This window comes from Rutilus rutilus, assembly GCF_951802725.1.
Source record: "Rutilus rutilus genome assembly, chromosome: 16".
Classification (NCBI taxonomy): Eukaryota; Metazoa; Chordata; class Actinopteri; order Cypriniformes; family Leuciscidae; genus Rutilus; species Rutilus rutilus.
Window position 1 is genome coordinate 21,205,916 of NC_140224.1, and position 27,943 is coordinate 21,233,858.

Below are 27,943 nucleotides of genomic sequence, written 5' to 3' on the forward strand. Positions count from 1 at the left end.
GCATGTTCTTCTTCTTCACTTCAGTATCTATAAAAGCCTGTGAACTAAACCCTTCAGTAGTGTACTGTCTCCTCTCCTTTCACACACTATAACCAGCAGCTGGATGGAAAATATCTCTCCCTCTCTCTCTCTCTCTCTCTCTCTCTCTCTCTCTCTCTGATATGCTGAGAACAGAAGGGAGGAGTTTTCATTTAAATCCTGAACTGTTGCCTTTCACAAGGCTCAGAGACAGCACTCTGAGTGGATCGCTGTGGATTAAAACACCTGTCTGTGGGTTCACTCGCTCCACTGGAAAGGATTTTTTTATGGCAAATTACTGCGACTGCTTGTTTACAGAGGTGAAAAGAAAACTGAAAAGGAAGTACTGGTGAGCACTGAGAACAAGTGTTGAACTACAATGGGAAAAATTAAATGAGACGCATATCTGGACAGGACCAGGGCCAAGTATTTATTTTCTCTCTGAAAGTACAAAGGTAATGCAGTTGCAATTAAAGAAACTAATATTTTATTCGACTTTTCAGTAACTATTTTATACCACTTTTCAGTAACTATTTCCTTTTTAATTGTTGAAGGAATACTTTTTTTCCTGTTAACAGTTCTTTTCCTGTTCATTGAAACAATTCTGAAATAAACACATTTATTAATTTGTAAAAATAAAAACCTAAACAAATGAATATTCTAAACATTCTAAAACCCCACTTTTAAATAGTTTAAAAAAATACTTTTGAATCTCTAAATTATTTGAAATATTCTTAACTATATCTAGTTGTATGACAATAAAAGTCATTCAACACTTTAAAGAATTCTTCTTTTAACAATCATTTCTTGGGTATCTTCACGCTCAAAGTGAGGTAAATCATTGAGTGCAGTGTGTCGGGTGAAGAATGGCTGGAAATAGTTTTTTACTTCATCTTCTGCTCACTGCCATTCTGGGACCGGCCGTTAAAGCACAGGACGAGACTTCTACTGATATGGACATCCAAACAGCCAATCAGACCTTAGATCCTTTGTTGATTTCTGTGACATCAGAGGGGTCTCCAACTTTGACCACACCTGGAGAGGTGGAGGAGGATACTGTGCCGTCCACTGGCACCCGTTGCCGGGGTTACTATGATGTGATGGGCCAGTGGGACCCTCCCTTTAATTGTAACGCAGGTATCTTCTTGTACTGTTGCGGCACCTGTTACTACCGGTTCTGCTGCCAGTTCCGTCAGCAGCGACTGGATCAGACCTCCTGCTCCAACTATGATACTCCCATTTGGGCCAACACTGGAAAACCTGTGGCCACCAACACTGAGGTGCAGCCAGACCATGAGCGGGATCGAACTCACATGATTGTGTACATCATCTGTGGTGTGGTGGCCATCATGGTCCTGGTGGGAATCTTCACCAAACTGGGGCTGGAGAAGAGCCGAGGAGGCCAGAACGATCTCAGTAACTCCAGGTGAGTAGTATTTTTTTTAAAACAAAATATAGTGAGCTGCATACATCCTAAATAAAATTGTACCCACATAAGGGACTAATCTGAAATGGTCCAATAACTACACGCTACAAAAATAGTGCTCTCTTAATTAAACAAACGGGTGACTACTCACAATTGATTCCAACAGAGCTTACCGCTAAACTTGGTTACCGCTAACCATCACAATACTATAAAAAATACAAAGCACACATTATGTAAAATAGTCATTTAATACTTTTTGTGTTTTTATAATTGATATTTCTTGGACATTTTCACAATTCATTCTAGGACACCTTTGTGAAAAAGAAGTAGCCAACACTTTAGCATGCTTTTAAAAAGAGTGCTTGTAATGGAGCAGCTGAAATTATATACTTTAAAAGGATATACTTAAGTGCGAAAGTAATGTTATTTACAATTAAATTTAAATTTATTATAGTTGAAAGTTATAGTTATAAATTGAAATGAAATGCAATTAGTTGAACTTAAGAGTGCTTTTTGACCCACTTAAGTAAGACGTAAGTATATCTTTAAGGCCTGGTTTCACAGACAGGGCTTAGATTACGCCAGGATTAGATCTTAGTTCAATTAGGAAATTTAACTAGCTTTAATAAACATGCCTTAGAAAAAAACATTACTAGTGTGCATCTTGAGACAAAACAATGGCACTGACATTTAAGATATGTCAGTTCAAGTTGCTTTTAGTTAAAACAGCTTATACATGCATTTTAGTCTAGGGCTAGGCTTAAAACATAATGATTTAAAATGTACTGTAAAGTAAAATTTGTAATTTGACATTCTTAAAAAGTGATTTTTTTTTATAATGTGTATTAAGTGTGTTAACAACTATAGTTGTGAAGAGTACACTTTTATTTCTCCAAGTTTTTAAATATATACTTTTAAGATTTGAAATATATGCACATTCAATGCATTTCTAGTAATTTACTTCTTTTTCTTCTCCGCAAACAATAAATGTGAGGTTGTCTTAGATTTTGTGTTAAAGATGGTATCTTAAAGCACCATAAGAATGCTGCCGACACTAAAAACAAAGGTTCTTTATTGGCATATTGTCACGTTTGGTTTTGTCATTGTCATGTTTCTGTGTCTTGTCATCATGTGATTCCCTGTTTGTCATGTGATCCTGCCATGTGTCTTGTCATTGGTCAATTGTCTGATCATTGTTCACAGGTGTCCCTTGTCTTGTAATTAGTCTGTGTATTTATGTTGGTTAAGTTTATGCCATGCCATGCCATGCCATGCCATGCCCCGCCATGCCCCGCCATGCCCCATGCCATGCCATGCTTTTATGTTTAATCTTGTTTTGTTTAAATAAATACTGCACTTGGGTTCTCTACTATACTTGCCTCCAGTGGATCTATTACACATAGATCCACTGTAAAACGCCCCTTGTGGGACCATTTTTGTGCACCTTTTTGCCAGAAGCAGACATATGTTTTTAAAATGCTGTCTAGGTAGACCGCTCACTAGGTTTTGTAACAGAGCTAAAGACTCAGATAAGTCGGTATGTTTTTATGTTAAAAGTGCTTATTGTATGTTCGTATTATTACGTTCAGAGTGTGTTGGTAAACCAAAGCTATTTTGGCCAGTCTTAACATCTGTATCATATACAGCAAAGTAGTGCAGGATAAAGCCAAGACTAAAGCCATTAATATGTAAGCTGCTCTTCTGAATTTAACAATCATATGTACAAGAAAAGAGTTGAAGAAAATTTGCAAAGTATTGTCCTAGGGTTATTTTAATATTCATGCCATCGATGCATTAAAAAGCTAACCCCATTCAACTAGAATATTTTTTCTTATATCTCAATTTCCTCCAAATGTCAAATCAAACCTTTTGTTCTCATCGTTCTAAATATTCAAAATCCCTTTATTAATATCAAATTACCTGTCATGAGCAATAAAACAAAATACAGACAATTTATAATTCTCAGGATTCTGCCGCAACTCCATTTTAGACATGAAATGACCCAATAATGCGAACAGTCCTATCTAGATGAACACATGCGGAGGACGAAAAATATTCATCCGAAGATTAGCATTTTTCCGAGGTTAACACCTCTCCAAGATTTCCTACACGCTAAAAACTGCACACCAGATTAACTCTTCTTACAAGATTAAGAGTTCTCTTGAGATTAACACTCTGCTTTAAGATTAAACCAACTTCTCTACAGATTAACTCTTTTTGATGCTACTGCTGCTCTAGACATCTTACTTATAAATTTCCATTCACACCATTAAAAAGAACCACAAACAATTGCTCAGATGTTGAATTGGGCTCCTAAATAATTTCCCACTTTCATTTTCAGCCATGCCTTAAAGTGCCCCTATTATGATTTAGAGGTTCTTAATTTTGTTTTGGAGGTCTCCTACAATAGGGACAAAAACACTTTATTCATAATATATATTGCTGCATCACCTCATTTCTTACAGAGTCTGAAATGGTTCGATAAAGGATTCGGTCTCTCTAAACCTCGCTTTCCGAGCGCCCACTCTTCTCCGACTGGTCAAATAACCCAGTCTGTTGTGATTGGTCTACCGCTTACAGCTCATGTCAGAAATGATACGCCTATTACCATATCTAAATTTTAGCTCTGGATTTTCCTCAGCACTTGTGATAAGAACAGCAATGATGGCATCTGTTTTACTATATCAATTCAAGACATCTATTATAAGTGCGTGCAAAGTGGATTTACAGCACAGTGCAGAAAACAGCGTCTTCTCAACATGTCGAAAACACGCACCAAACTCTTCCAGGCCTCAGCTACTACAATGTTTGAAGTAGATGCTGTTCACGGGCAGCCAATGAAGACCATTGGATGGGATTATGCCATTTTTTTATAAACCTACAAAGGTTTGTGCAGGAAGGAAGACTGGAATTACTGTAATTTAGGAGATAAACTTCATTTATCATGCAACTTTGTAAACCTTTTACATTTATAAACAGCTATATTATAGGTATAATATTCGAAAAAGCATAATAGGTGCACTTTAATATTTGAATGTTACACTAGTATGTTCAATTCCCTGAATATCTCTAACCCTTAATTAATCGGGGAAGAGGAAAGCAGTATTTATCAATCAGGCTAAACTTATACAATCTATACTTTGATCATAGTTTTGTTATGTAAGCACAGAAAAGGCCTATATTCCTATAAATGTATATCATTGCTGAACAATGAAGGACTTAGTAAATCATTGGGGACAAAATAATATAGACCACACAGAGAATGTGAGTCATGATAATGTGAGACATAATGCACTGTGGATTCCAGCAGTGATACTGAAATCCATGATTCAGATCACATCTTAAGCAGCTTGCCGAGACCAAAGGCAAGATTCTGAACCATACAATATCCCATCCACAGTTAAAGGAAAGAATTAGCATGCTGGGCAGAGTATTCCACCATACGGGTGTCCGGAGGGGCTGAGATCTTTGAGATATCACATTTACATAATGTGAGACCTTCTGGATCAGAAGAGGGCACATCATTTTGAGTCAGACTTAACCTAAAAATCGTTTCTTTAAGTATTGTAGACAAAAAAAAAAAAAAAATAACCACACATTCACATTCCAATCACACCTTCACAGATCATTTGCTTAAAACTCAAGTCTCACAGTCAAGTGCAATTGCATTTTTTAATCGATTGTGGGTCTGCTTGCATGCCCTCAAAGGCAATTTGGAAAACTGAGAAAAAATATTTTTCGAAATGTGTTAATAAGTAAATTTACATATTGTCTTGTGGAGTTTTCCCTTGCCATTGTCACCTTTATCTTGTCTAATAGTTGTATGGCACTATTTTCTATACAGCTTATTTGCAGTGATATTATGAAAAGCGCTAAACAAAGGAATCTGAATTGAATTTAAAATAATTTAAACATTTAAAGCATCACATTTAAAAATGGTTATATGTTGTATTATAGGCAAAAAAATTATAATTCAGTTGTCATCATAATTAAATTCTACTGTATTTATTACTATTCATTCATGAAAGTATTGCCTTTGTTTGCAATTACATTATATCTCCATATCTGGGGTGTCCTTAACATTAAAACGTCCGAAAACCCCATGACCTGTAAAAATGAAGTCCCTGACTATGAGACTATACTAAGGAAATGTACTGACACATTCAAATCAGAGCTCGTATATGTAAGTCTCTGTAAAAACTGTTTGTCTGCAGATAAATTCAGGTTTACTTTTGGAAAGAGAGAAGGACAAAGTGAGAGGAGGGATCAAGCTGAATACTTCTCCTCCAGCTCCCCCTCTCCTCCTGCAAACCCCTGAGCTTTAACCTGTGTCTTTCCTGTGGCTCCAAACTGTCTGAACTCAATTGACATGAATGAGATGTGGCTGTTCGTAGCTGTGTTTGTGTGTTAATGTGTACGTACAAGTGTGTCTTTGTGTCTCTCTTATTCTGAAGACGTCTCTCTCGCATGGTTGAGTCTTAGTGGGTGTGCACTGACATTTGCGTCCTCCTGGCCCCCCCGCCTCTCTCTCATCTCCATCGTGACTTCAAGGCCCTCCTGTTCCTCTGAGGCTAAAGTGATCTCTGACAAACTACTCATTACCGCTTTCTTTGGGCTTTTCTCTATCTCTAAATTTGCCCTCTGGGTGACATGATGATCTAATGCAAAACTTTCTGACTCTTACAATAGAAATATCTGACCACAAGCTAGAAAACCTCAGGGAGGGGGGTCACCTTATTTAGTGGTAGTTGTTTAGAGTACAAGGATAAAGAGGAAAAATTTCACAACCCTACTCCATTACACTTGAGACGAAAAGATAGAGAGAGGATGACAAAAGGGCAACCAGGACAGGACCAACTACCGGAAACTGACATCGCGAAACAGGCATACATTTCTAATGCTTTGGCATTTACCATGCTTTTACCATATCAATAAAATTGTCTAAAAGAAAAAGTAAAAATGTTTTTACCAAAGTAAGAAATGTCACTATGAAAAATCCCCTAAACTTCTGCTGCAAGTAATAGAAATAGTGTGCAAATTATTTCACATTAAACTGCACATTAAGTAAATGACATGAGGGGCTATTGGGATGGCACAATGTGAATTTGACTAATTGGTTTTCTGCGGGTTACACATTATAAGAGTAATTCAGTTCTACACAGCATTAAGCGAGGCGAAGCTGTTCCTCCCGCAATATAATTAGATATGGCATTCTAAGAATAATTGCTGATAAAATCACTCAACACAGATCCAAAGATACAGCTCCCTGTTCAGGATAAAACACCGCGGCACAGAGGAAATGTGACAGGGCCGCATGTACAAGCTCTCATTGGAATGACTGCGCTCCAACCGGTTATATTACTACACTAAATTATGTAGTAATGATTATTACAATTAAGTGAGACAACCATACTAATTATTCATTTGAATCAAAAAGACTTTGTTCTGTAATTTGTGTTAGTTGGGTATATCAGCTCTTTAAAAGAGTGAACCTCTTTTGGCGTTAGAAAATACTGTCAGGATTTACTAAAGACACACAGTGAAAAATGGGAGCTGAAAAGGCGTGGACAGGGTTAGCCTGTTTTCCTGGCAGAACTTACGCTAAAGCTTTCATTTCTGCTTGTTTGCAACGCTATGCTAATTTTCTCTTGGTAGATTACATTGGTCATTATGGAAATGATCCCGTCTTCTATAATTTGCATGTCGTCATTAGATTAAGTGCAGAACTTTCCACTCCCATCTGCACTTTTATGGAATTGCACTCTCACGCTAATTTGCCCTGTTTAGTAAATCTGGCCTATAGTGTAGTATGAGTTAAGTAGAAAAATAAACCTTTCACACATTATTATTTGCCTTACAACCACTATCTGCCCTTCAAATAGCACATAAATGTCCATACCAGCTAGTTTGTTGGCTTCTTTACAAAGCAAACCCTGAGGCAGTTTGTAAGAAAAAAATGCACCATTATCTGCAATAGGAACAGAATGATGATTTAGTGACTGAGGCTACGTCTACATAAATATAAATTCGACGCAGTCTCGGTGTAGACGGAAGGCCAAAACGGAGAGAAAAATATTTTTTCAAAAGAAAACCTATTAGTGTGGACAAGGCCTGACAGTGACATAGGATGATACAAATTGGCCCTATTGTGATTGAACAATCATGTCAGATAGCACTGCTTCTGACCCAACATGGTCGACTGCCAGAACTGAACCCCTCAGGAAGGACTCAGTGGCGCTATCCCAGGATGCCCTTTTTATCAGATCTCCTACACTGTTTACAAGACACTGGCCCATACATTTTTCTAAACATACTAGTCTGTTTTGTGGGAGAAATCAATGTGTGTCACTCTCTGCAACTCATATTCAGTGTGTGAGTGAGACATCATGGCAGCGGGAGTCAGGATTGAGTCTGTATGCACCGAGGCAAAGGGTGAAAGCCCAGCAGGACGTCTAGTAAAGCTGGAGGCAATGACTTTAGACGTCTGAGCATAAGCATGGAACATCCTAAAAATCACCCTCAATGAGGACAATCATGTTGACATGAATGAAAACAACCACCAAAAGATTTAAAGTTGTTATCCCCTTAACAACATGAAAGCGCTAGCTGGTAAACACACAGCATTTGTCATATTCTCTTGATAAGAGAGACAGATAATAAGAAAAATCTAGAAAGGAAGCCTCACATACTGATTAACAGGCAAACAGACAATATCTCAAAAGTCCCTTCAGAAGTCTATCTCAGAAGTCGAGTCAGTTCACTTGACGGCCATCTTGGTAAAACCACACGCAGTTTTTTTTTTTTTTTTTTTTTTTTGTATTTATGCCTTTTTATAGGCATATAAATGGGATGGGAAAAGAATGGTAAAGGACAAAATCTCCAAAATGTTTGTCAAGATTATGTTTCAGTAATATTTTTTTAATTATCAAATATATTTTATCAACAAACAAATGAACAATTAAATAGTATTAATTATAATAATTTTAAGCTGTTATCCTAGTTAAGTTGTGTTATTATTAGTATTTCTACAGATCCCCCAAACAAACAAACAAACAAATGAATCCCCTTTAAGTTGAATTGTAATAATATATATAATTGTATATAATACATAATTATATATTATAGTATACAGTTGTTATCGAAATTATTCAACCTCCATTGCAAATCAGGTTGATTAGCAAAGTTTAGACTTTCAGCTGTTTGCAATGAACAAATCAAACAAAAGTAATTAAAATAGCTCAACACAACAAATGTTTCAAGTGGTTTCCCCAAATTCAACTGAAAATGCAACTTTTAATGACTTTTGCAGTCTAAAAAAATTTATTATTCAACCCCCTTAATAGAATCCCTCACAACAGCACAGAACTCCAAGACATACACCACTACTGACAAAAGCACAAGAAAAGTGTTTAAATCATAAGCCACAGAAGTACTGGGATTCTGTTCTGTGAAGCAATGAAACAAAACTGGATCTTTTCGGCCCTATGGATCACATCTGGAGGAAGAAGAATGAAGCAAATGCTGAAAAGGACACTCTGCCTAATGTTAAGCATGGTTGTGACTCGGTGATGCTCTGGGGCTGCTTTGCATCCTCTGATACTGGAAACCTGCAGCATGTGGAAGGCAAGATGGATTCATTGAAGTATCAGGAAATCATCATGCCGTCAGTGAGGAAGCTGAAGCTTGGGCGTCATTGAACCTTCCAACAGGACAATGATCCCAAGCAAACCTCAAATTCCACCAAGGCTTGGTTGCAGAAGAAGTCCTGGAAGATTCTACAGTCTACAGTGGCCATCACAGTCACCTGACTTGAACCCCATAGAAAATCTCTGGTGGGATTTGAAGAAGGTGGTTGCAGAATGCAAACCCAAGAATATTTCTGAACTGGAGGCCATTGATCATGAGGAATGGGCTAAGATTCCTCAGAAACGCTGCCAGAAGCTGTTTCTGGTTATATATCTCGTTTGCAGCAGGTCATAACAGCAAAAGGGTGTTCAACTAAGTACTAAAGATGCTTGCCATGAAAGGGTTGAATAATTTTGAGACTGCAGAAGTCATTAAACGTTGCATTTTCTGTTGAATTTGGGGAAACCACTTGAAATATTTGTTGTGTTGAGCTATTTCAATTACTTTTGTTTGATTTGTTCATTGCAAACAGATGAAAGTCTGTAAATTTAGCCAATAAACCTGAAATGGAATGGGGGATTACAACTGCGAGGAACACAAAACTTTTGCAAGCGAATGCAAAAACACTGAAATATACATTTTCCTCACCTCTTATATTTTTTCCCATGACCGTGTCCTCTTAGGGGTTCTGTATATTTCAAATGATATATTTATTAACAGCAATGGTGTCATATTTCGCTTCCATAGCTTAAACAAATTCAGTAAAAGCAAACTTGTGATCAGTTCTTAAAAGAGAGAACTTCAAATCTTACAGCTGCCATATTGAGCATTACCATTTCTCACATTAACTCATATTCCGTATTTTCCCTTTATACTGCATCCGAGTCCGCCCAAAAAGACCAAAAATGCTCAGGCACCCATATCATGGACAAATTGGGAAAGGGGGACAGCTGTCCTGCATTGTCCTACCCAATGACTGATACATGTGAGCTCCCAAGAGAGACCTAGAACAAACAGATGATGTTTATCTTCTAGTTTGAGTTGAGTTTTACTCTCCTCAAGAGAATTCCAAAAACACTAGGATGGGATGCAAACGGAGATGGCACAGGAACGGCTGCTCCCATCCAATCTGTTTCCCAGCTCCACTGCAAATGCTTTTTCTGTCTTCCCTGGAAGAAGCCATCACCAGGGTGACTATATTCTCATGCCTTTCTGATGTGTTGTTTTTCTTAGGCCGTGATGGCCTACTGCCACTGGCATCGGCCGGCCAAAGGCCAGTGCGCTTGTGCTTGACAATCACATTAGATCTCATCACAGTCCCTTGTTGGTTAAAGGGTGTTGGACAGAATTAGAGAGCTCACTAGGGATGCAAGTGGAGGCCGTAGGAAATAGAACAATAATGGAGTGTCAAGGATTTGAAGAACACAGCACCCAGGAGGACACAGGGATGCAGGAAAGGGTTCGGGAACTCTAGGACGAAGCCAACATAACTGCGGTCCTGTGAGTTGTTAACTGCTTAGACATATTTATTGTTTAATGTGACTAGTGTAATGGATTTAAAGTGCATCCAGTGTGTAGAGAGAACATATTGAGTGTGAATTCATTGACTGCCTGCTACACAAACCGTCTGTTGACTGCCAGCAGATGCTAAATGACAGTATTGATAAAATATGACAATATGCTGATTGTCAGCCTCGGGACTCACAGCTCCAAACCACTAATGTTATACTGATATTGCCCTGCCATAGCAACAGATCTTTACCCTTACTTTTTCAGCAAAACAGGGAAGGGATATGGTTTTTATGGACAGTACTGCTCTGATTAAATGCCCTATAACAATATGTCGGCAAAATGAGATCCAATCATTTTCTGATCTCACCTTTTATAGGAGATTAGAACATAAACCACAAAATGTAATATTTCTGTCAGACTGATTGGTGCAGATGGTAGCGCACTTTTCCATGACACAAATATGCACTGTTGGCTCAAGGGAACTCTGGTTTGACTCCAGCCGGAGTCATGTTTTGATCTTTTTGTCCTATCTCTCCCCCCACTTTCCTGTTACTCTACACTGTCCAATGAGAATTTTTTTTTCAATAAAATAATATTTCTTTCAGTGGAGGGGCTCACAGATTAAATGAGTATAAATACACGACTGTTCCAAAGTTTGAGGTCAGAAAGATTATGTTTTACGAAAGAAAATAAACAAAAAATTAAGCAAGGACATTAAATTGATCAAAAGTGACAGTAAAGACTTTATCATTGTTGGAAAAAATTATATTTCAAATAAATGCTGTTCTTTTAAACTTTCCATTCATCAAAGAATCATGAAAAAAAAGTATCACAAGTCCAAAAAAATATTAAGCAACTCAGCAACATTGATATTAATAATAAATGTTTCTTGAGCACCAAATCAGCATATTAGAATGATTTCTGAAGGATCATGTGACACTGAAGATTGGAGTAATGATGCTGAAAATTCTGCTTTGCCATCACAGGAATAAATCGTATTTTAAAATATATTAAAACAATTATTTTAAATGATAATTTCACAATATTACTGTATTTTTTGATCAAATAAATGCAGCCTTGGTGAGTGTTTAAGAGACATTGACCCCAAACCTTTGAATTGTAGTGCATTTATACATTTAAAAATAGAATTTGAATTGTACTTCATAAAATTCAATTGGGAATTTCAATTCTAGTTCCAATATAAGAATTCAACGGTAAATATAAACGCATTCTTGATTCTATCCTGAATGACATCCCTGTTGTATCTAATGTTTGGGTAAATGATTACTCTTGCCTCCTCACAGGACTCTGCAGGAGTTGCTGAAGCAGCCAGGAGGGGAGGTGAGTCCTGTGGATGGACCATTGAGCAGCACCACATCTGTCGGTACAAATGGCATCTCTGCCAGGATGCTTCGCAGCCGCAGCGGTGAGATGAGATCACTTACTCTGCTGTTCTCCCTACATGCAAAAAAAAAAAAACACTGCTATAGATTCTGCATTTATGGATGCATCACTTTTATACATGTCTGCTCGCACAGCTTCCCAACGGGGCTCACTTCCCAAGAGTATTGCATGACAACGTACACTTTGAATCACTGGCTTACAGCTGCTCACTTTCTGTTCTTGTTGATAGCAAAAAACAACAAATATTTGTTTGTTTATTTGTTTGTTTATTGTTTAACGCCAGCTACCTTGGCTATATTCATGATGAGAAAAAAGTGAAAGACAAGTAAAAAAAGAAAAAGTTAAGTAAAAAATAATAAAAGGTTTATCTTTAAGAGAAAGTTTATCTTTGATAAAGATTCTAAAACTAAATCTGGTCTTCATTCTTCATACTTCGTTAAAAATCTTTTCAGAGTCAACTGAAAAGAGTTCAAGCAATCACAGTCCATCAAAATATGCTTCAGCGATAAAAAATAAATAATAAAATATCAATTTTAAATAATTAAATAAGTGCATGAGTTTCCTCATATACAATCAATGGCTGGTAACCAAATGGTTGTAGGTTTGAATGTTGCAATGTTGTGCAAACAAATCTTTGAGCTATCACAATTATGCCCTCAGTTTGAGCAAATCACATCTTATAAGGATATATAGTAAACCCAAAAATAAAAATGTACCCTGATATCGTTCCAAACTTTTATGACTTTCTTTCTTCCATGGACAGCATTGGGCCCCACTGACTTTCAAAAGCTCAAACATTAAAATAAATAAATAAGATAAAAAAAATATATGAACATATATGTTTGTAATATATACACAATCTTTTTAATGGCTGATGAAAATTCAGCTTTGCCATTAAAATAAATAAATTGCATTATATTTTGTAATATTGCATTATAATATATATATATATATACAGAGAGAGAGAGAGAGAAAGAGAGAGAGAGAGAGAGAGAATATCTAGAGAAATGTGTCTATATATTTTTTAATATGCATACTTTAATATATTACAGTAAAAAAAAAAATACTGCAATACAATGATTTATTCACAATTTCATTCATTAATCTTCAAATACTTCAATCATAATTATTTAGTAACGGGCATAAAATACTTTTATTGAGATTCACCCTGAGTGAATTATCCCGGGTGTGCATCTTGCCACTTGTGAGTTTGATCTAGATAAAGTGCCTCTCTCTCTCTGGTTATCCTTGGTTTTCTCCCCCATCATTTCCATTTCTCCTCAAGAGCCAGAGGAAAATAAATCTAGAACCTCCTTTTCTTACTCATCTTTAAACACAAGCGAGGTCGATTGCACTGGGTGGATTTACACGGGCGTGAGACACAGCGGGCTTCAGACCGACAGTTGATTCGGGGTTTATGCTGATATCCAGCGTCTGTGCCAGGCTTAAGCGGCACACTTTCCTCTGCTCTTTATGAAAGGGATTTAAGTTTCGCTCCACAGTGCTTAGAGGTTTTAGCGATGTGACTGTACACATCTCACTGCGTACTTTCTGCGTCCTCAGTAATAGTGTGAAGATTATAGTTCTTGTGCTGTTTTTGGTCTTGATCTGGGAAGGTGACATTTAATGTCACGGTCAAAAGACATGTCTTCGCGTTGACGTTTATCTGGGGTTAAATTGGGAACATTACACGGCCACAGTGCCTGGAAAAATAAGTGTGATAAGCACACTTGAGTGCTTCAAGAGCCTGAGGCTGTGTAATCACAAGATGTCTGGAAAGAGATGTTGGATATTGTGGCACCAATAGCATTATGTTGTATATGAGCTGAAGCTGAAGCAACAGCCCCTTTCATTTACAGTCAACATGAAATCAAAATCAACCATATTTACTTAACTGAAGCTGAAATTCCTGGCCCTATAGAGAACAATTCATCAGAGAGAGAAGTAAAACCTACTATAATATCTATAAGAAGATATTTTGAAGAATATCGGTAACCAAACAGTTGATGGACGCCATTGACTTCCATTGTATTTTTTTTTCCTACAATGGAAGTCAATGGGGTCCATCAACTGTCTGGTTACCGACATTCTTCCAAATATCTTCTTTTGTGTTCAGCAGAAGAAAGAAATTCATACAGGTTTGGAACAACTTGAGGTATAATCTCATAGGTATTTCATTCAGGTCAGAGACAGGTCTTTCAGACAGAATTTTCATTTTTGGGTGAACCCAAGAGTGTATCATATGCTTTCCTCTTCATTCTCTATCTTACACAAATATTGTATTTTCTGTAATTTTGCAAGAATATTCTGGCATAGGTAAAACACATCCACCCCATTTTCACCTTTGAAAAAAATAAAAACTTAAATAACAGGCATGAAGTCTAAACCTAAAACCTATCCACAGTGAGCAGAGGTTAATATCAGGCATCAGAAAGTGTGTTTATATGAGCACATGTGCTATGGCATGAGTGTCATACAACACAAAGACGAACGGTCCAATTTTAGACTTCCCCTTATGCAGTCCACTCTTTAATTCTCTGCCTCTGGCATTTCAGGCTTTGTTTTTATATGCCACTACACACACACACACACACGCACACACACACACACACACGCGCGCACTCACAAGGAGACATACCTCACAATAAAGCATCATAGACGTCTACATTGCTTCAGGGCTAAGAACATACACAACAGGCCTTCAGTGGGAAATGGTGGCACTCCAGTGAAGAGCGTGAACAATGACGCACAAATGCACAGATGTCACCCCGTCCCATATTAGTGCATCTCTGCTGCACATTCTCAATCCCCCATTCAATTCACATTGCCATCCCCAAATATGACAGGCAGGATGTTTACCTTTGAGTTTATATGGGCTTGAGAAGTCACTTTTGGGATCTCACTTTGTTTTGAGTTATACATTAGTCTGTCCCTGAAGCCAAAAAACCTCAGCTAAATGGTAACTCAGTTCACTTCATAACATTAGCACAGTCGTAACATGGATGCTTTTGGAAAAATATGATAGTTAGAGGGATGGAATGGGCTTCACCGAGACTTGTCGGCTGTTGAAAATAATTAGCATATTTTTTTAAATATATATTTTTTAAATATAATATATTTTACATATTTATTTTATGATATTATGTTGTATTAACAATATTCATTTATTTTAATATAGCACAGGCCTACTTGATTTAACTGCATGTATTTTATCTATTAATCATCTTTACATTTAGCAATTTATTTATATACATTGTGCTGCCTTGCAATCTAAAAACATCCAAGCTTATTTCTAAAATATTAAAGTATAGTGAAAATTATGCAGATAGTGGAGGATTCTTCACTGTGGGTTGTAGTCAAGTTTTATTTATATGATTATAAAATGTATTTACATTTTGAATTAGGCCTACCTTTTATTTGTACAATTTCAGTTTTCATTTTAATAGTTATTTTTAACTTGTTATATGCAATCAAAGTCACAGATTTAAATATATTTGTTATTAAATCTGATTCTGAATCATTGTATTGTTTTCAGCTTTTTACGACAGTCAATCGCTGTTTGCGGATACAAATAAAATAAAATGGAAATAAAAACAAAATTCTCGGTGACTTCTCTCATAATGACCTGCACGTAAGCAATGAAGACGCTAGGGCGCTTTTTGCCCAAAAGTCTTGGTCATGCAGTATTTAAGAGAACGGGTTGGAAAAATTAGTCTCTTAATTGTCTCCTAGGGCTCTGGCGGAGCATTAACCAATCGCATAGCAGACAGGAATTGTAAAGACTCAGTTGTCGACCCTCTTTACGCGCGACCCTCATTTTTGCTAACTTTGATAGCGATGCCATGCAAATTGATAGAACATAATTTATGAATCATAAGCCGCCAAATTGGCTAGTGTGGTGATATGTGTTACCCGCCACAGTAGATTTGAACCTGCATTTGGCGGGTTGCCAGATGTTAATTTTAAACCCTGTATATACACTATGTGAATGTTATTTGTCATTTTTAGTAGTTTTTTATATTTCTAATTAGCTTTCATTTATTTAGAATTGGATTTAGTTTAGTAATTTTAGTACTTCAACTTCAACAGCAACTAAATGTTTATCATGCATTAGATTTATAATTGTACACCAATGGTCACATGGAAAGCAACAATGCTGTGCGCTTTAGGACCTTTAGGAATCTGAAAACTGTTCAGCAACTGCTTTTGAAATATGCTAAACCCCTCAGTACATAATGCACACAGCCCTAAAAATATTACATAATGTATCAAAAGCTGTTATTACCCCTCTGGACTTTCTTACAATGATTTTGACTTCAAAGGTCTAGTCAGAAATACCTAATGAATACATTAACTTGTACAGAGTACATCACCCTCGCTCATCTATCCCTCTCGCTCAATTAGATCACATATACTTAATCTTAGGAACAGTCTGGTTTGATTTATCTTTGTGGTGCTTAAGCCTTGCATCCTGCTTTCCCCTGACAAGCCCTATTCATTAGTTCCTCCCTTTACTCTTCATCATTATCAAACACAGCCGAGAGTGTCCAGAGGGCACATTGATAGTAAGTGGTGGTTAATATCAGTGCTGATGTTGTATTAAAGCTAATGTCCTTAGGGCATCACACTCTTAGTTGATCAAGGTTTAGAAAAAAGACCTGGTGAGAAGGGTAAAACTTCCCTTAAACAACATAAAAGACAGCTAATTTACACCTGCAGAAACTAAAAAGCAGAGAATACCTTAAATGATCTTGAGCAAGCTTGGCTCAACCGATGTAATTTGCATGAAAATCAACATTAGAATTACCCAGACATGCCTTTGATGCACCATGATGACATCAGAACAGTCCCCGACAGAGTTTTTGGGAATTAACACACTGAAGGGTATACTGTTGGCTTTAATGCAACATTTATTTAAAGCATTAAAAACACATTACCACTGCTTGGAAATGCCATGATGATTTCAGAATGCGTAACACAGGTTTGCCCTAAAAGAACGGCTGTCCACATCTCTCAACACATCGCTCGTGTTAAATGAGATGTGACTAATGAGTAATGGAACAAACAGGAAAAAAGAAAGCAACATCTAACATTCATTAAATGCATCAATGTCCTTCCTGTGCCGTCACCCACAGCTTACAAAGAAAAATAGGTCATTCAGGCTGGAGCATCTGAACCACATTTCAATGGTCAATATAGGGTCACTGCATATAGAGCGGATTTAAATAGTTCTCTATTGCAGTTCAACAAAATGACTCAATCAACAGCATGTTTTCCCACTAACAGCAGCCTGCACATAACAGAGTAGTTTGTGCTTTTGATAAACTACTCATCAGCCATTACTCCAGTGTCACATGATCCTTCAGAAAGTTTTATTATTGATGGTGAAAGCAGTTGTCCTGATTAATATTACTGTGGAAATTGTGATTTTTTTTTTCTTTGATATAGAGTTCAAAAGAACACATTTACTTGAAATATATATCTTATGTAACATTATGTCTTTACTGTTGCTTTTGATCAATTAATATTGCATAATTGCTGAAATATTATTGACCTCAAACTTCATACTTTCATTCATGAAATATTGTACCCTCATAAACAAACTTTTCATTTTAATCATGTTCTTCTATACTTCTGTATTCCAGAACAGTACCATCTAAACAATGCCGGCTTCCCTTATGGTACACCGGCCGGACTCTCTCATCCTCAAAGCAACCTCAGCATACCAGGCCTGGCGCTGAATAAGTACAACTCTCTGAAAGCAGTTGGTAAGAACAGTGACATGCTACTATGTGCACAAACATACTTTATTCAAAGATGCTGAATTATTTCATGCTCTGCTGGATGTCATAAGCAACAGTCCCTGAGTTTGACTGAAAGAGTCAGCTTCTGTTGTGGTCAGGACCTGTCATGATCACTGTCTTGAAGTTGTTGTGGTTTCTGTTCCTATTGTTTCTGTATTCATTACTGAATTCACTACGGTTCATGTGTTAGGTTTTGTAGTCCTTTGTAGTCCTTTTGTTGATTAGTTCCCCGTTAATTAGTCTTGATTGTTCCCAGGTGTGTCTTATTTTGTTAGCCCTAGTGTATTTATACCCTTGTGTCTCCCATGTTCTTTGTCAGGTCTTGTCCTTCATGGGAATATGTTTGGTGAGCTTATTCTGTTACCTGGTTCTCTGGTGTCCGTGTTGGATTTGTTGAAGTTTATTCTGTTAAAAAACCTCACTCCTTATGGATCCAGCTGTGAGGATTAAGAGTCCCCGTTAAGGAGATCAAGGAGATCTGAAGGACTATAGCCGCTTTCCGACCGGAGGAACCTTTTCACAGTTCCTAGAACTATTGGCTAAAGTACCCGGATGTCGGCGTGTTCGCACCGCAGGAACTAGGAACGATTTTAGTTCTAGGAACTCCATTTGTAGGAACTAATTTGGGTCCTACTTCAGAGTAGGGTCTAAACCAGCACTATAGGAACTATCCGTGACGTTAGTGTACGCTTATTGACCGAACGCACGCGTAACTATACAAACATGGAAAACAGTGATAGATGGGTCTCTAAACCTTTATGCTGAAGAGAAAATCCAACGCAACTTTGAGGGGACCAAGCCAAACATGATTATGTTTATCTGCCTAGCTAGCAACACTGGACATCAACCACACGGCATAGGCTAATAACCTTTTTTCATATACTGTCTACTTTGTATAACAGTTCTATCTAATAAGATATTAAACAGTACTGTTAGACAGATCGCTAACTAATAAACACAGAGAATGCGAGCATTGTTTGTTCTGGCGTTCTCAGCGCCGCCAAAATAAAGGTCCGTCGCGCCGTCAAAATAAAAATCACCGTGCTTGCGTCACTCCCTTACCCCTCCTACCAGTTCCTATGGCCACTTGGCCAGTGCGAACGCAAACAGCAAAACCGAGTTTGGGGGAGAGTAGTTCTTAGAACTGTTTAGAAGTGGACAGTTCCTAGAACTAAGTTCCTAGAACTACTTGGTCGGAAAGCGGCTTATGTGACAGACTTTATCGTACTGGCTCATTTGGCCAAAATGGAGGTGATCTCTCTCATGATTTCATGATTTTTTTAACAGGGGGAACCAATTAACAAAAGGATTACAAAGCCCAACAAAGGAACTGAACATAGGCAGTGAACACAGAAACAATATGAACAGAAAACACCACAACTTAAAATCCTAACACAAAACCAGTGAAACAAGACATGAATGATGACAGGACCACAGTTGGGGCACTTTACTCTGTCAGTCCCGATGTTATTTAACATCCCAGTGCCGGTGGCTACACTTTTAGACAAACGTGTACATTCGAGTGTTTTGCCAGAATCCTCACTACACAAAAGGTGTTGCTTATCCACTGCCACACTAGATTTTTTGCCTCATCAGACCTTTATAATGGCTTAGTGTAAAGAGGTATAATGAGGGAAATTTATCTTAAAATTTATCTTTAATTATAAATTTAGTAAATAATCTAGTTCTTCCAGGTAAAAGAGATGATTCCTATAAACATTCTCCCTTGTTTATTACATCTCATTCAAACATTTTGATGTTTTTATTGTTCATGATGCATAGTATTTATCTTTGTTTGGAAGGCAATCAGTGGCCACTTTCACACACAAAACCCATTAAATTGCAATAAAAATGTCTTATTCTCGTAAATTTACCACATCCGCAATTCACACACGTAACAGCTACAGCACCAAAATGCTGTCAACTTTTAGTAATTGCTGGAAATTACCTTTAAATAGACCCTTAATCTGTCAACTATTTTCTTCATCTGCTCACATGGAGAAAAGCTCTTTTGTTTCAGGTTCTGTGTAATTTGCTGGTATTCTCTCCACAAAATAGATAGCGTCTTGGTTACTGTTGTAACCTCTGTTCCCTGATGGCGGAAATTAGACATTTTGTAGATGTACTACTGACACTAGGGTTCACACTTGGGAGCTCCAAACACCTCTGATACTTAAGAAAAGGCCAATGAGAATTGGCGAGTGAAATTTGCATGCTACTCCCTGGACATACGGGTATAAAAGGAGGTGGCTTGCATCCACTCATTCAGGTTTGTGCTGAGGAGCCGAGACAGTGCCCCGGCCATTTCAGCGGTTAGTTCAGTGTTGTGGCAGGAGGGACATAATGTCTTGTTCCCTACATCAGGGAATGAAGTTTACAACAGTAACCAAGATGCTCAATCTTTCAGTCACTTCAACATTGTGTCGATCTACCGACACTAGGGGTCCCTTTGGAAAATGGCACAACAAACTGAACCATGTCACAAGGTTTGGTGGTTCAGATGTCGGGCCGGATAACAAGTGCACTCGCTACATCATGACTTTCCCAATGCCCCACATATGCCGTGTAGTCCCTCATACTACATGGGGACAGAAAGAACAGTTCTTCCAATGTGAACAGGTCACTTCAGCTGTTTCTTTTTGTTACATTATTATTTATTTTTTTGCACGTTACCACCTCAGATAGGGGAAGGCGCTATGTGCAAGCAGTACATCCGGCCAGTTTCCTGCAGCTTGCCTGTTCATACCTGATAACACACAGGACAAAACTGGCTCAAACCTGGAGACTCTATAATCTCACATAAGTATTGTGTTTCGCCCAGCCTGCTGCTCTGCAGACGTCTGTTAGAGAGTCGCCGTTCGCAAGAGACGAGGATGCAACACTTCTCGTGGAGTGTGCTCGCACTCCTAGGGGGCACGGCACCCCTGGGCCTGCTATGCCAAAGCAATTGCAATTCTCTTTTTCGAGACCGAGTTCATTGTTGATTCAGTTCCGTTGTAAAGATCATCAATTATTAAATGAGTTCATTTAATCTATAAAGCAGTTTTGCCAAAAATGATGCAATATTCCAGCTCAGTCAGATCAGTACAGTCAGATCAATAATATGGTTGAATATTAAGTGTCCCCAACTAAGCAAACCAGAGGCAACAGTGGCAGAGAACCCAAACTCCATCAGGTGACAGAATGGAGAAAAAAAAACCTAATTAGGCTCAGTCAAGGAGACCAGTCTCCTCGGACCAAGGAATGAACATGCTGTCTGGACCTGTCTGGTTCTTGTGATCTTTGCTGAGGATCTGTGCCAATGGCTATCATGTCGACAAGGCCTTCACAGGGGATTGTCTAGTAGACACGGTCTCTGCTGAAATTCAGGGTTGTGTTTTGGTTGTGTCTAGGTGCAGGTCCACCATCTGATCTGGATGGACCAGATCTGGATGACTACGGTAACCTCGGGATAAGGTAGAGACGGACAGACTAATATTCGCTTAGATGCCATTCTTCTTACGATGTAACAAGTACATCGGATGTTATAGGAAGAGTTCCCGGTTTTGGTTTACCTAATTTATGCAGCCTATAACAATCATTTAACTGATTTGAATAATAGAAATTGATAATGTGTTAAGTGTATGCCAGGTTAAAGAGTTGTGTTTTTAGTGTAGATTTAAACTGACAGAGTGTGTCTGCTTTCCGAACAAGGCTAGGAAGTCTATTCCAGAGTTTGGGTGCTAAATAAGAAAATAATCTACCGCCTGCAGTTGATTTTGGAATTCAAGGAATTATTAACTGGCCAGAATTTTGAGATTGCAATAGACGTGAAGGACTATAATATGTTAAGAGCTTGCTCAAGAAGCACTGAGGAGTTAAACCACTTAATGCTTTGTAAGTAATTAACAAGATTTTAAAATGTATGTAATGTTTAATACAGGGAGCCAATGCAGTGTTGACAGAACTGGGCTAATATAGTCATACTTCCTAGTTCTTCTAGGAACTCTAGCTGCTGTAATTTGGACCAGCTGGAGTTTGTTAATTAAGCGTGCAGGGCAACCACCCAGTAGAGCATTACAATAATCTAGCCTTGGGGTCATGAATGCATGAACTAACTTTTGTTCATTTGTCATTGATAGCATATGTCGAAATTTAGATATATTTTTAAGAATGGTATCTAAGAGCAGCACACCCAGGTTATTAACTGAATATGAAGACTTGACAGAACATCCAAGTGTTAGACAGTATTCTAGATCAGGGGTTTTCAAAGTGTGGGACGTGCCTCCCCAGGGGGGCGCCAGAGCATGCCAGGGGAGGCGCGGAGAGTGGTACAAATTATAGCCTAATAATTAGTTTAAATGAATAAATGTAAAAAGTTAAATTGTTATTATTCTGAAAATAAGGCCTTGTTTACACTGCAGGTCTTGATGCCCAATTGGGTAAGTTGTGTCAAAAGGGAGGCCCACTGTCTTAGACTTTGAAAACCCCTGTTGTAGATTATTACTTGCAGAGGTTTTTGGTCCAATAATTAGAATGTCTGTTTATTCAGAATTAAGTAGTAGGAAATAACTAGTTAACTAAATTTTTTATATCAGCTATGCATTCCGTTAATTTTGTGAATTGGTACGTTTCGTCGTGATGCGAAGAAATAAAGAGCATGATAAGCATAACAGTGAAAACTAACACCATGCACCATAATGATATCTCCCAAAGGGTAGCATAATACAGGGTGAGAAGCAACGGCCCTAGTACTAAGCCTTGAGGTACTCCATACTGAACTTGTGATCGATATGACACCTCTTCACTTACTGCTACAAATTGGTAACAGTCAGATAATATGATTTGAACCATGCCAACACAATTACACAAATGACAACATAATTTTCAAATCTATGCAAAAGAAAGTTGTGGTCGATATATCAAATGCATCACTAAGATCCAGTAACACTAATAGAGATACAACCAGGATCGAACGATAAGAGATTGGATGATACGTTCTAAATCCTGACTGGGAATCCTTGCAGATGCCATTTCTTTCAAAAAAGGAACACAGTTGTGAGGACACTACCTTTTCTAGTATTTTTGACAGAAAATGTAGATTCGAAATTGGTCTATAATTAACTAATTCTTTAGAATCAAGTTGTGTTTTTTTTATTTTTTATAAGAGGTTTAATAACAGCCATCTTAAAAGTTTTTGGGTACGTATCCTAATGACAATGATGAATTAATAATATTAAGAAGAGGATTTATAACTTCTGGAAGCATCTCTTTCAGTAGCTTAGTTGGTATAGTTACGTACATTGTTATGCAAGTCATGCAAGACGGTGGCAAATTAAGAAAACACCTTCATCCATTTGACAACACGTGCTGCAAAAACTCACAACGCAACCAAATACAAAAACGCGTTGCAAATACTCAGAACACAAGCAAATACAGAACTGCGCAAATGTTAAATGTGGCTGCAGATGTTAAAATAAACACAAAAACCTCACCTCAGGTCATCGACAACACCACTGACAAGTAGGCTAGACATTGAACAATAAGCGTGCCCCAGCCAGGTTCGTCTCTTGTTGGGTTCACCTTGAAACATTTCCTTGGTGGTCTGTACTATTTGCAGCGCGTTTCTGTATTTGGTTGCGTTATGAGTATTTGCAACACGTGTTGTCAAAATGCTGAAGATGTTTTCTTAATTTGCTGGTGTTTTTTTCTATTTGCATGTGTTTTCTTCAGTTGAAGTGTGTTAATCTCTCTCGATCACTGTACATGTACCATCCATAAAAGCTGATCAGCCTTAGCAGCATGGCCCAAACTGCAGCAGCGATCGTGGCTTCTGATAGACAGGTGTCGACCGCATCCAGAAATACACGGGTGAAAAAGTAACTTTAAAAAGATCCGTGATTGTTCTTTTAGAGGATATTTCTCTTTTGCAGAAAAACTCTTGTTAGAGAATATTCTCTTTTGAAAATTTCTCTTTCTAGTTGCTCGTTGAAGCACCCAGAGGAACTCTCATGCACTTATGTGCGTGTGGGAGAGAGAACCACTGAAATGCGAATGGGAGTCCTACGAAGCTTCCAGGCAGAGGTAAATAGATAGAGAATCACAGGCACCTCTTCTCGGCTCCGAAGAACAAATCTGAATGAGTGGATGCAAGCCACCTCCTGTTATACCTGTGTGTCTGGGAAGTGGAATGAAAAATTCCACTTGACAATTCTCATTGCCCCCATTAAAGAGCTTGAGCATTTAATCCAGCTGACGACATAACTGCAGCACATGCTTATAATGAACAGAACATTTTTGTAATTTGTGAATGCTAATACAGTTTATCGTTATAGTTATTGTTCTTGGTGTGAATGGGCTTTAACTGAATCCGCTTCTTCAAAACTTGTTTGATATACTCAAATCATTAATCTTACGGTGTTGTAAACGCATCGATACAGAATTTATTTTGGTATTGTTACAATGTCTTCAGCCAGCAAATCAGCTCTGGTAATTTCAACAATGGGTCTTGTTCACACATGACCTCTAAATGCAAAAAGTTAATTTTAAAAACTTTTAAATAATAAATGGCTATTTGCGTATTTTGCCAAAGAATGACATATTTTAAAAGACAGCAATAAAAAGAAAGAAAAAAAGCTGTGGCCTTGAGAGGTTTTTTGTCCATTTAAGCAGGAGCATTAGCCTGCCCTATATTCTTGGAACATGTCAAGCCAATAGTGTCTGGATCACAATGATTCAGTGACATAATGACACATACATAATACATACACATTATTAGATACTTTCACATATGAACACGTCTGTATCTGACAGAATGGTCTGCAATCAGCACACCGTGGTTATGGTGATGATGAAGATGATGCACACAGACAATACAGCCTATGTAGTAAGCTCAAGGATTTTCAGATGTCATCTCTTTGAATCACTTTGTGGCAAGAAGAACGTAATGAATGAGAAAAAAGGATAAAAATATAATTTGATGACTATGTAACTTGAAAGAATGCCATCTGACATCAGTTTATAAATTTGATATTGGATTTGATGAGGCTAAGACCAAAAGAACATCCACAGGAACTCAATTCTTTTTTTTGTTTGTGATTCAGGCATCTAGTCTGATATAAAATATGTCCCCTGACATACACACCTTCTAAAACCTTCTGATTTACTCAATACAAGAACAAACTGAACAAGTGCATCTAGCATACATTAATTCAGCGAGACAGAGTGAGCAGCTCGCAGGTAAATACCGTGAGAAGAGAGATAACTCATGTCTGAGGCATGACCTTTAAACATTTCAGGCAACATAAAGTCAGTGTTTAATAAAATAGACAAGCTCCCAATGGACATCTCAACAGGAATACAGACACTGCTGTTTCATGTCCTTCATCAAGACTTGTTTTAAAGTTGAGACGCCTAACTCATGGTTCCACTGGATGGATTTTACATGGTGCACATTATTTTATTAGATCTTTGATGATTTAAAAAAAAATATTTTTTAAATATGTGTACATGCACTTTAAAAATCTGATTGATTTCAATTGGACTAAAACAATAGTTTGTGTTTTTAAAATGTCATCAAAACGCTTTGGTTAAACTGAAATCATACCAGTCTGGTTTTTGTGAAGTCTAACTAACAGACCTAGAAAATATGATCTTCGTCCAGCATGTATACATGGTAATCGCACTCCAATCGGCCTCAGTGTTGGCCTCAGAGTGTCCTCACATATGGAGGCCCTTAGTGTAAATGTTGATGGAGAAACTGGTTACTTTACCCTGAGAAACTTTGTGCTAACAAAACTTTTGCATTCCCCTGAGTAACTTTTGTTCACTCACAAAATTTTACATTCATTCAGAAAACGTTCACGTTCCTTGAAGAAACTTTGCATTCGCTCAAAAGATTTTTGCATTTGCTCACCAAACTTTTGCATTCACTCGTGAAACTTTCACATACCCTACAAGAAACTTTGCATTTCCTCGCAAAGAATGCCAAGGTTTTACGAGTGAACTTAAAGTTTCTCTGGGAAACACATAACTTTTGTGAGAGAACCCAATAGCAGTGGAATTTACATTTTCCGTTTCCTTCATATTCTTTTCCATCCCCTTGTCCCTTTAGGGGCTCCCTTTCCATATAAAGACTGTAGCTCAATAATGCGAAAACCCACTGTAGCTCAATTACAATCTTATGTTTGTCTGTCTAACTTCTTCCATTTCTTCTCCTCCCTTACAGCCGATACTGCAAGCCGGGGTTACTACAAGAGCTATCCACTAATGGATTTCTCCCAGTATCATTCCCCTCCTGTACCTTTCCAACCGATGTCAATGCACCCAAAAGACAAGTCCTATCTCCACCAGGTACTCCCCTCCCATGACATCCATTCCCCCCTGTCCATCTCAATCCCAACCAACCAGTTGGAGAGGACCCGCATCCCAAAAACCATCACCCACCCTCAACTTTCCAGCTCAGCCTTCAAAGCTTGGGATTCTGGACAAAGACACGTCCACCGGCAGACCTCGCATCCAGGACCCTCTGTTCGCCAACAGATCTACAGCAGCAGGAGACAGTACAGCATAAAAACACTACCGGAGTTCATCTCCCAGCCCACGGTCTACGGGGGACAACCGCTGTATCAGTCCCATCCCAAACTTAAGGCCTATCAGACCAACAGCAAGACGGAGGTCACTGTCTGAGGAAACGGGAATGAAGGAAACAACACTGCCGACTGTTAACGGACTGTATGCACAGCGACTAAAATGTCAGGACTGTGTAGTCACCCCTTCTTTTAGTGCTAAACCACTCTTGTTTATATAGTTTCTTCTGTGTCCTACTTTTTCTGGGTTTATCTCTGTCTTTTGTGTCACTGACAACAATGAGGTGAGTTTTCAGACCGGAAGACAGGAATGGTGCCCAAGGCCACATTAACTCATCGGGGACAATGCCATCATCATGTCAGCCTAAATCTAAGTCATTAAGGGACATTATCCTGCCCATCTATATTTAAACACAACCTCAGGATCAATTTTGTGAAAAAAAGACAAAATAAACCTGTTCTCCTACCCCAGGAGAGGCAAAGAGCAACACCCAGATGTCCGGTCTCACACTAAGATTTAAGTATAAGCTTTGCTGAGTGTGTTGAGGATTTTGTGCTCATGAAGAAAGTTTTTTTGAGTTACTAAATTTCACGGTCTTCCTCTCTGGCTTGGGAAGTCTCGTTGTGAGAAAGTCACTCATTAAATCACTAATTTGTTTTAGGGGAATGAAGCTGAGAAAAACCACAAAGACACAGGCCTAATAATCTCGTTTCAGTGGGTTACCTACTTTGTAGAAAAGAACCGCGTGAAGCTCTTAATGGTGATGAAACTTGACTACAATTCTGAAAAGGCACCATGAAACATGTTTATACTGAAAAAGACATTCCTGTAAAGCTAAAAACTGCATTTCTTTTTCTCAATCTTTTTTTAAAAGGTTTATTTTTGGAATTTTTGTCTTTATTGGGACAGAACTTAACAAGTGGGAAGACAAGTGGATGGGATCAGGAAGGGACCACAAGCCAGGACTCAAACTCGGGTCTCCCAAAGCGCAACTGCACTACATTCCGGAATGCTGCCCACAAGGCTATTGACTCTGTCTTAGATACATTTTCTGTGGAATTTCAAGAGAGAAATTGTTTTATGAGTCTAAATTAGTTTTGACATTCAAATCACTCCAGTCATGGAGTGAAGACATCATCAAACATCCAACTTCATCTTATCTTCCTGTTTTTATCTTTTGATTGCTTAAAAGAATCTGATCTCCTCTGTTTCTCAAGACCGCCTATGTTGAGTCCGTAATGTCATACTGAGTAGTTCACTTTATAGTTGACCAAGGCTGACTGCCTCCTGGTGTGAGGCTGAAGAAATGATGCCAGCAGCTCTGAGCAATGATCTGGACCTTAGAACTGGGAATGAAGCACATCATCCTTGTAAAACAAGCTATGCAATGGCAAAAATATCAGCTCTAGTGAATTAACCATCCTTGAAATCAAGATCTCACAAGCACTAGTTGTCTTGTGGCAAGCCTTGCACTGTTTACCTTCTACTCATGTGTCCTTTCTTTTACTTGGATTAGTGGAGTGAATTACCAGAATTTGTACCTCAGATAGGCTGCAATGTATCCAAAAAAAAAAAAAACAAGATC

The 27,943-nt window shown here is 38.1% G+C and overlaps 1 protein-coding gene across 1 annotated transcript; it reads left to right on the top strand.

Annotated features, from left to right (window-relative positions):
- Window positions 1-208: 208 nt before the first annotated feature.
- On the top strand, window positions 209-27,922 carry shisa8b (shisa family member 8b). The gene is made up of 4 exons (XM_084434323.1): window positions 209-1,444; window positions 11,887-12,008; window positions 17,632-17,754; window positions 25,997-27,922. Exons 1-4 carry the CDS (start codon window positions 885-887, stop codon window positions 26,455-26,457), a joined length of 1,266 nt encoding a protein of 421 aa, XP_084290449.1. The 5' UTR covers window positions 209-884; the 3' UTR covers window positions 26,458-27,922.
- The last annotated feature ends 21 nt before the right edge of the window (window positions 27,923-27,943 follow it).

What these genes read in the sequence shown, in the direction of transcription:
- shisa8b (XM_084434323.1), top strand. Translation starts at nt 885, where the DNA reads ATGGCTGGAAATAGTTTTTTACTTCATCTTCTGCTCACTGCCATTCTG. An exon ending in AACGATCTCAGTAACTCCAG is followed by an intron (nt 1,445 to 11,886) that starts GTGAGTAGTATT and finishes GCCTCCTCACAG; the next exon opens with GACTCTGCAGGAGTTGCTGA. An exon ending in CAACTCTCTGAAAGCAGTTG is followed by an intron (nt 17,755 to 25,996) that starts GTAAGAACAGTG and finishes CCTCCCTTACAG; the next exon opens with CCGATACTGCAAGCCGGGGT.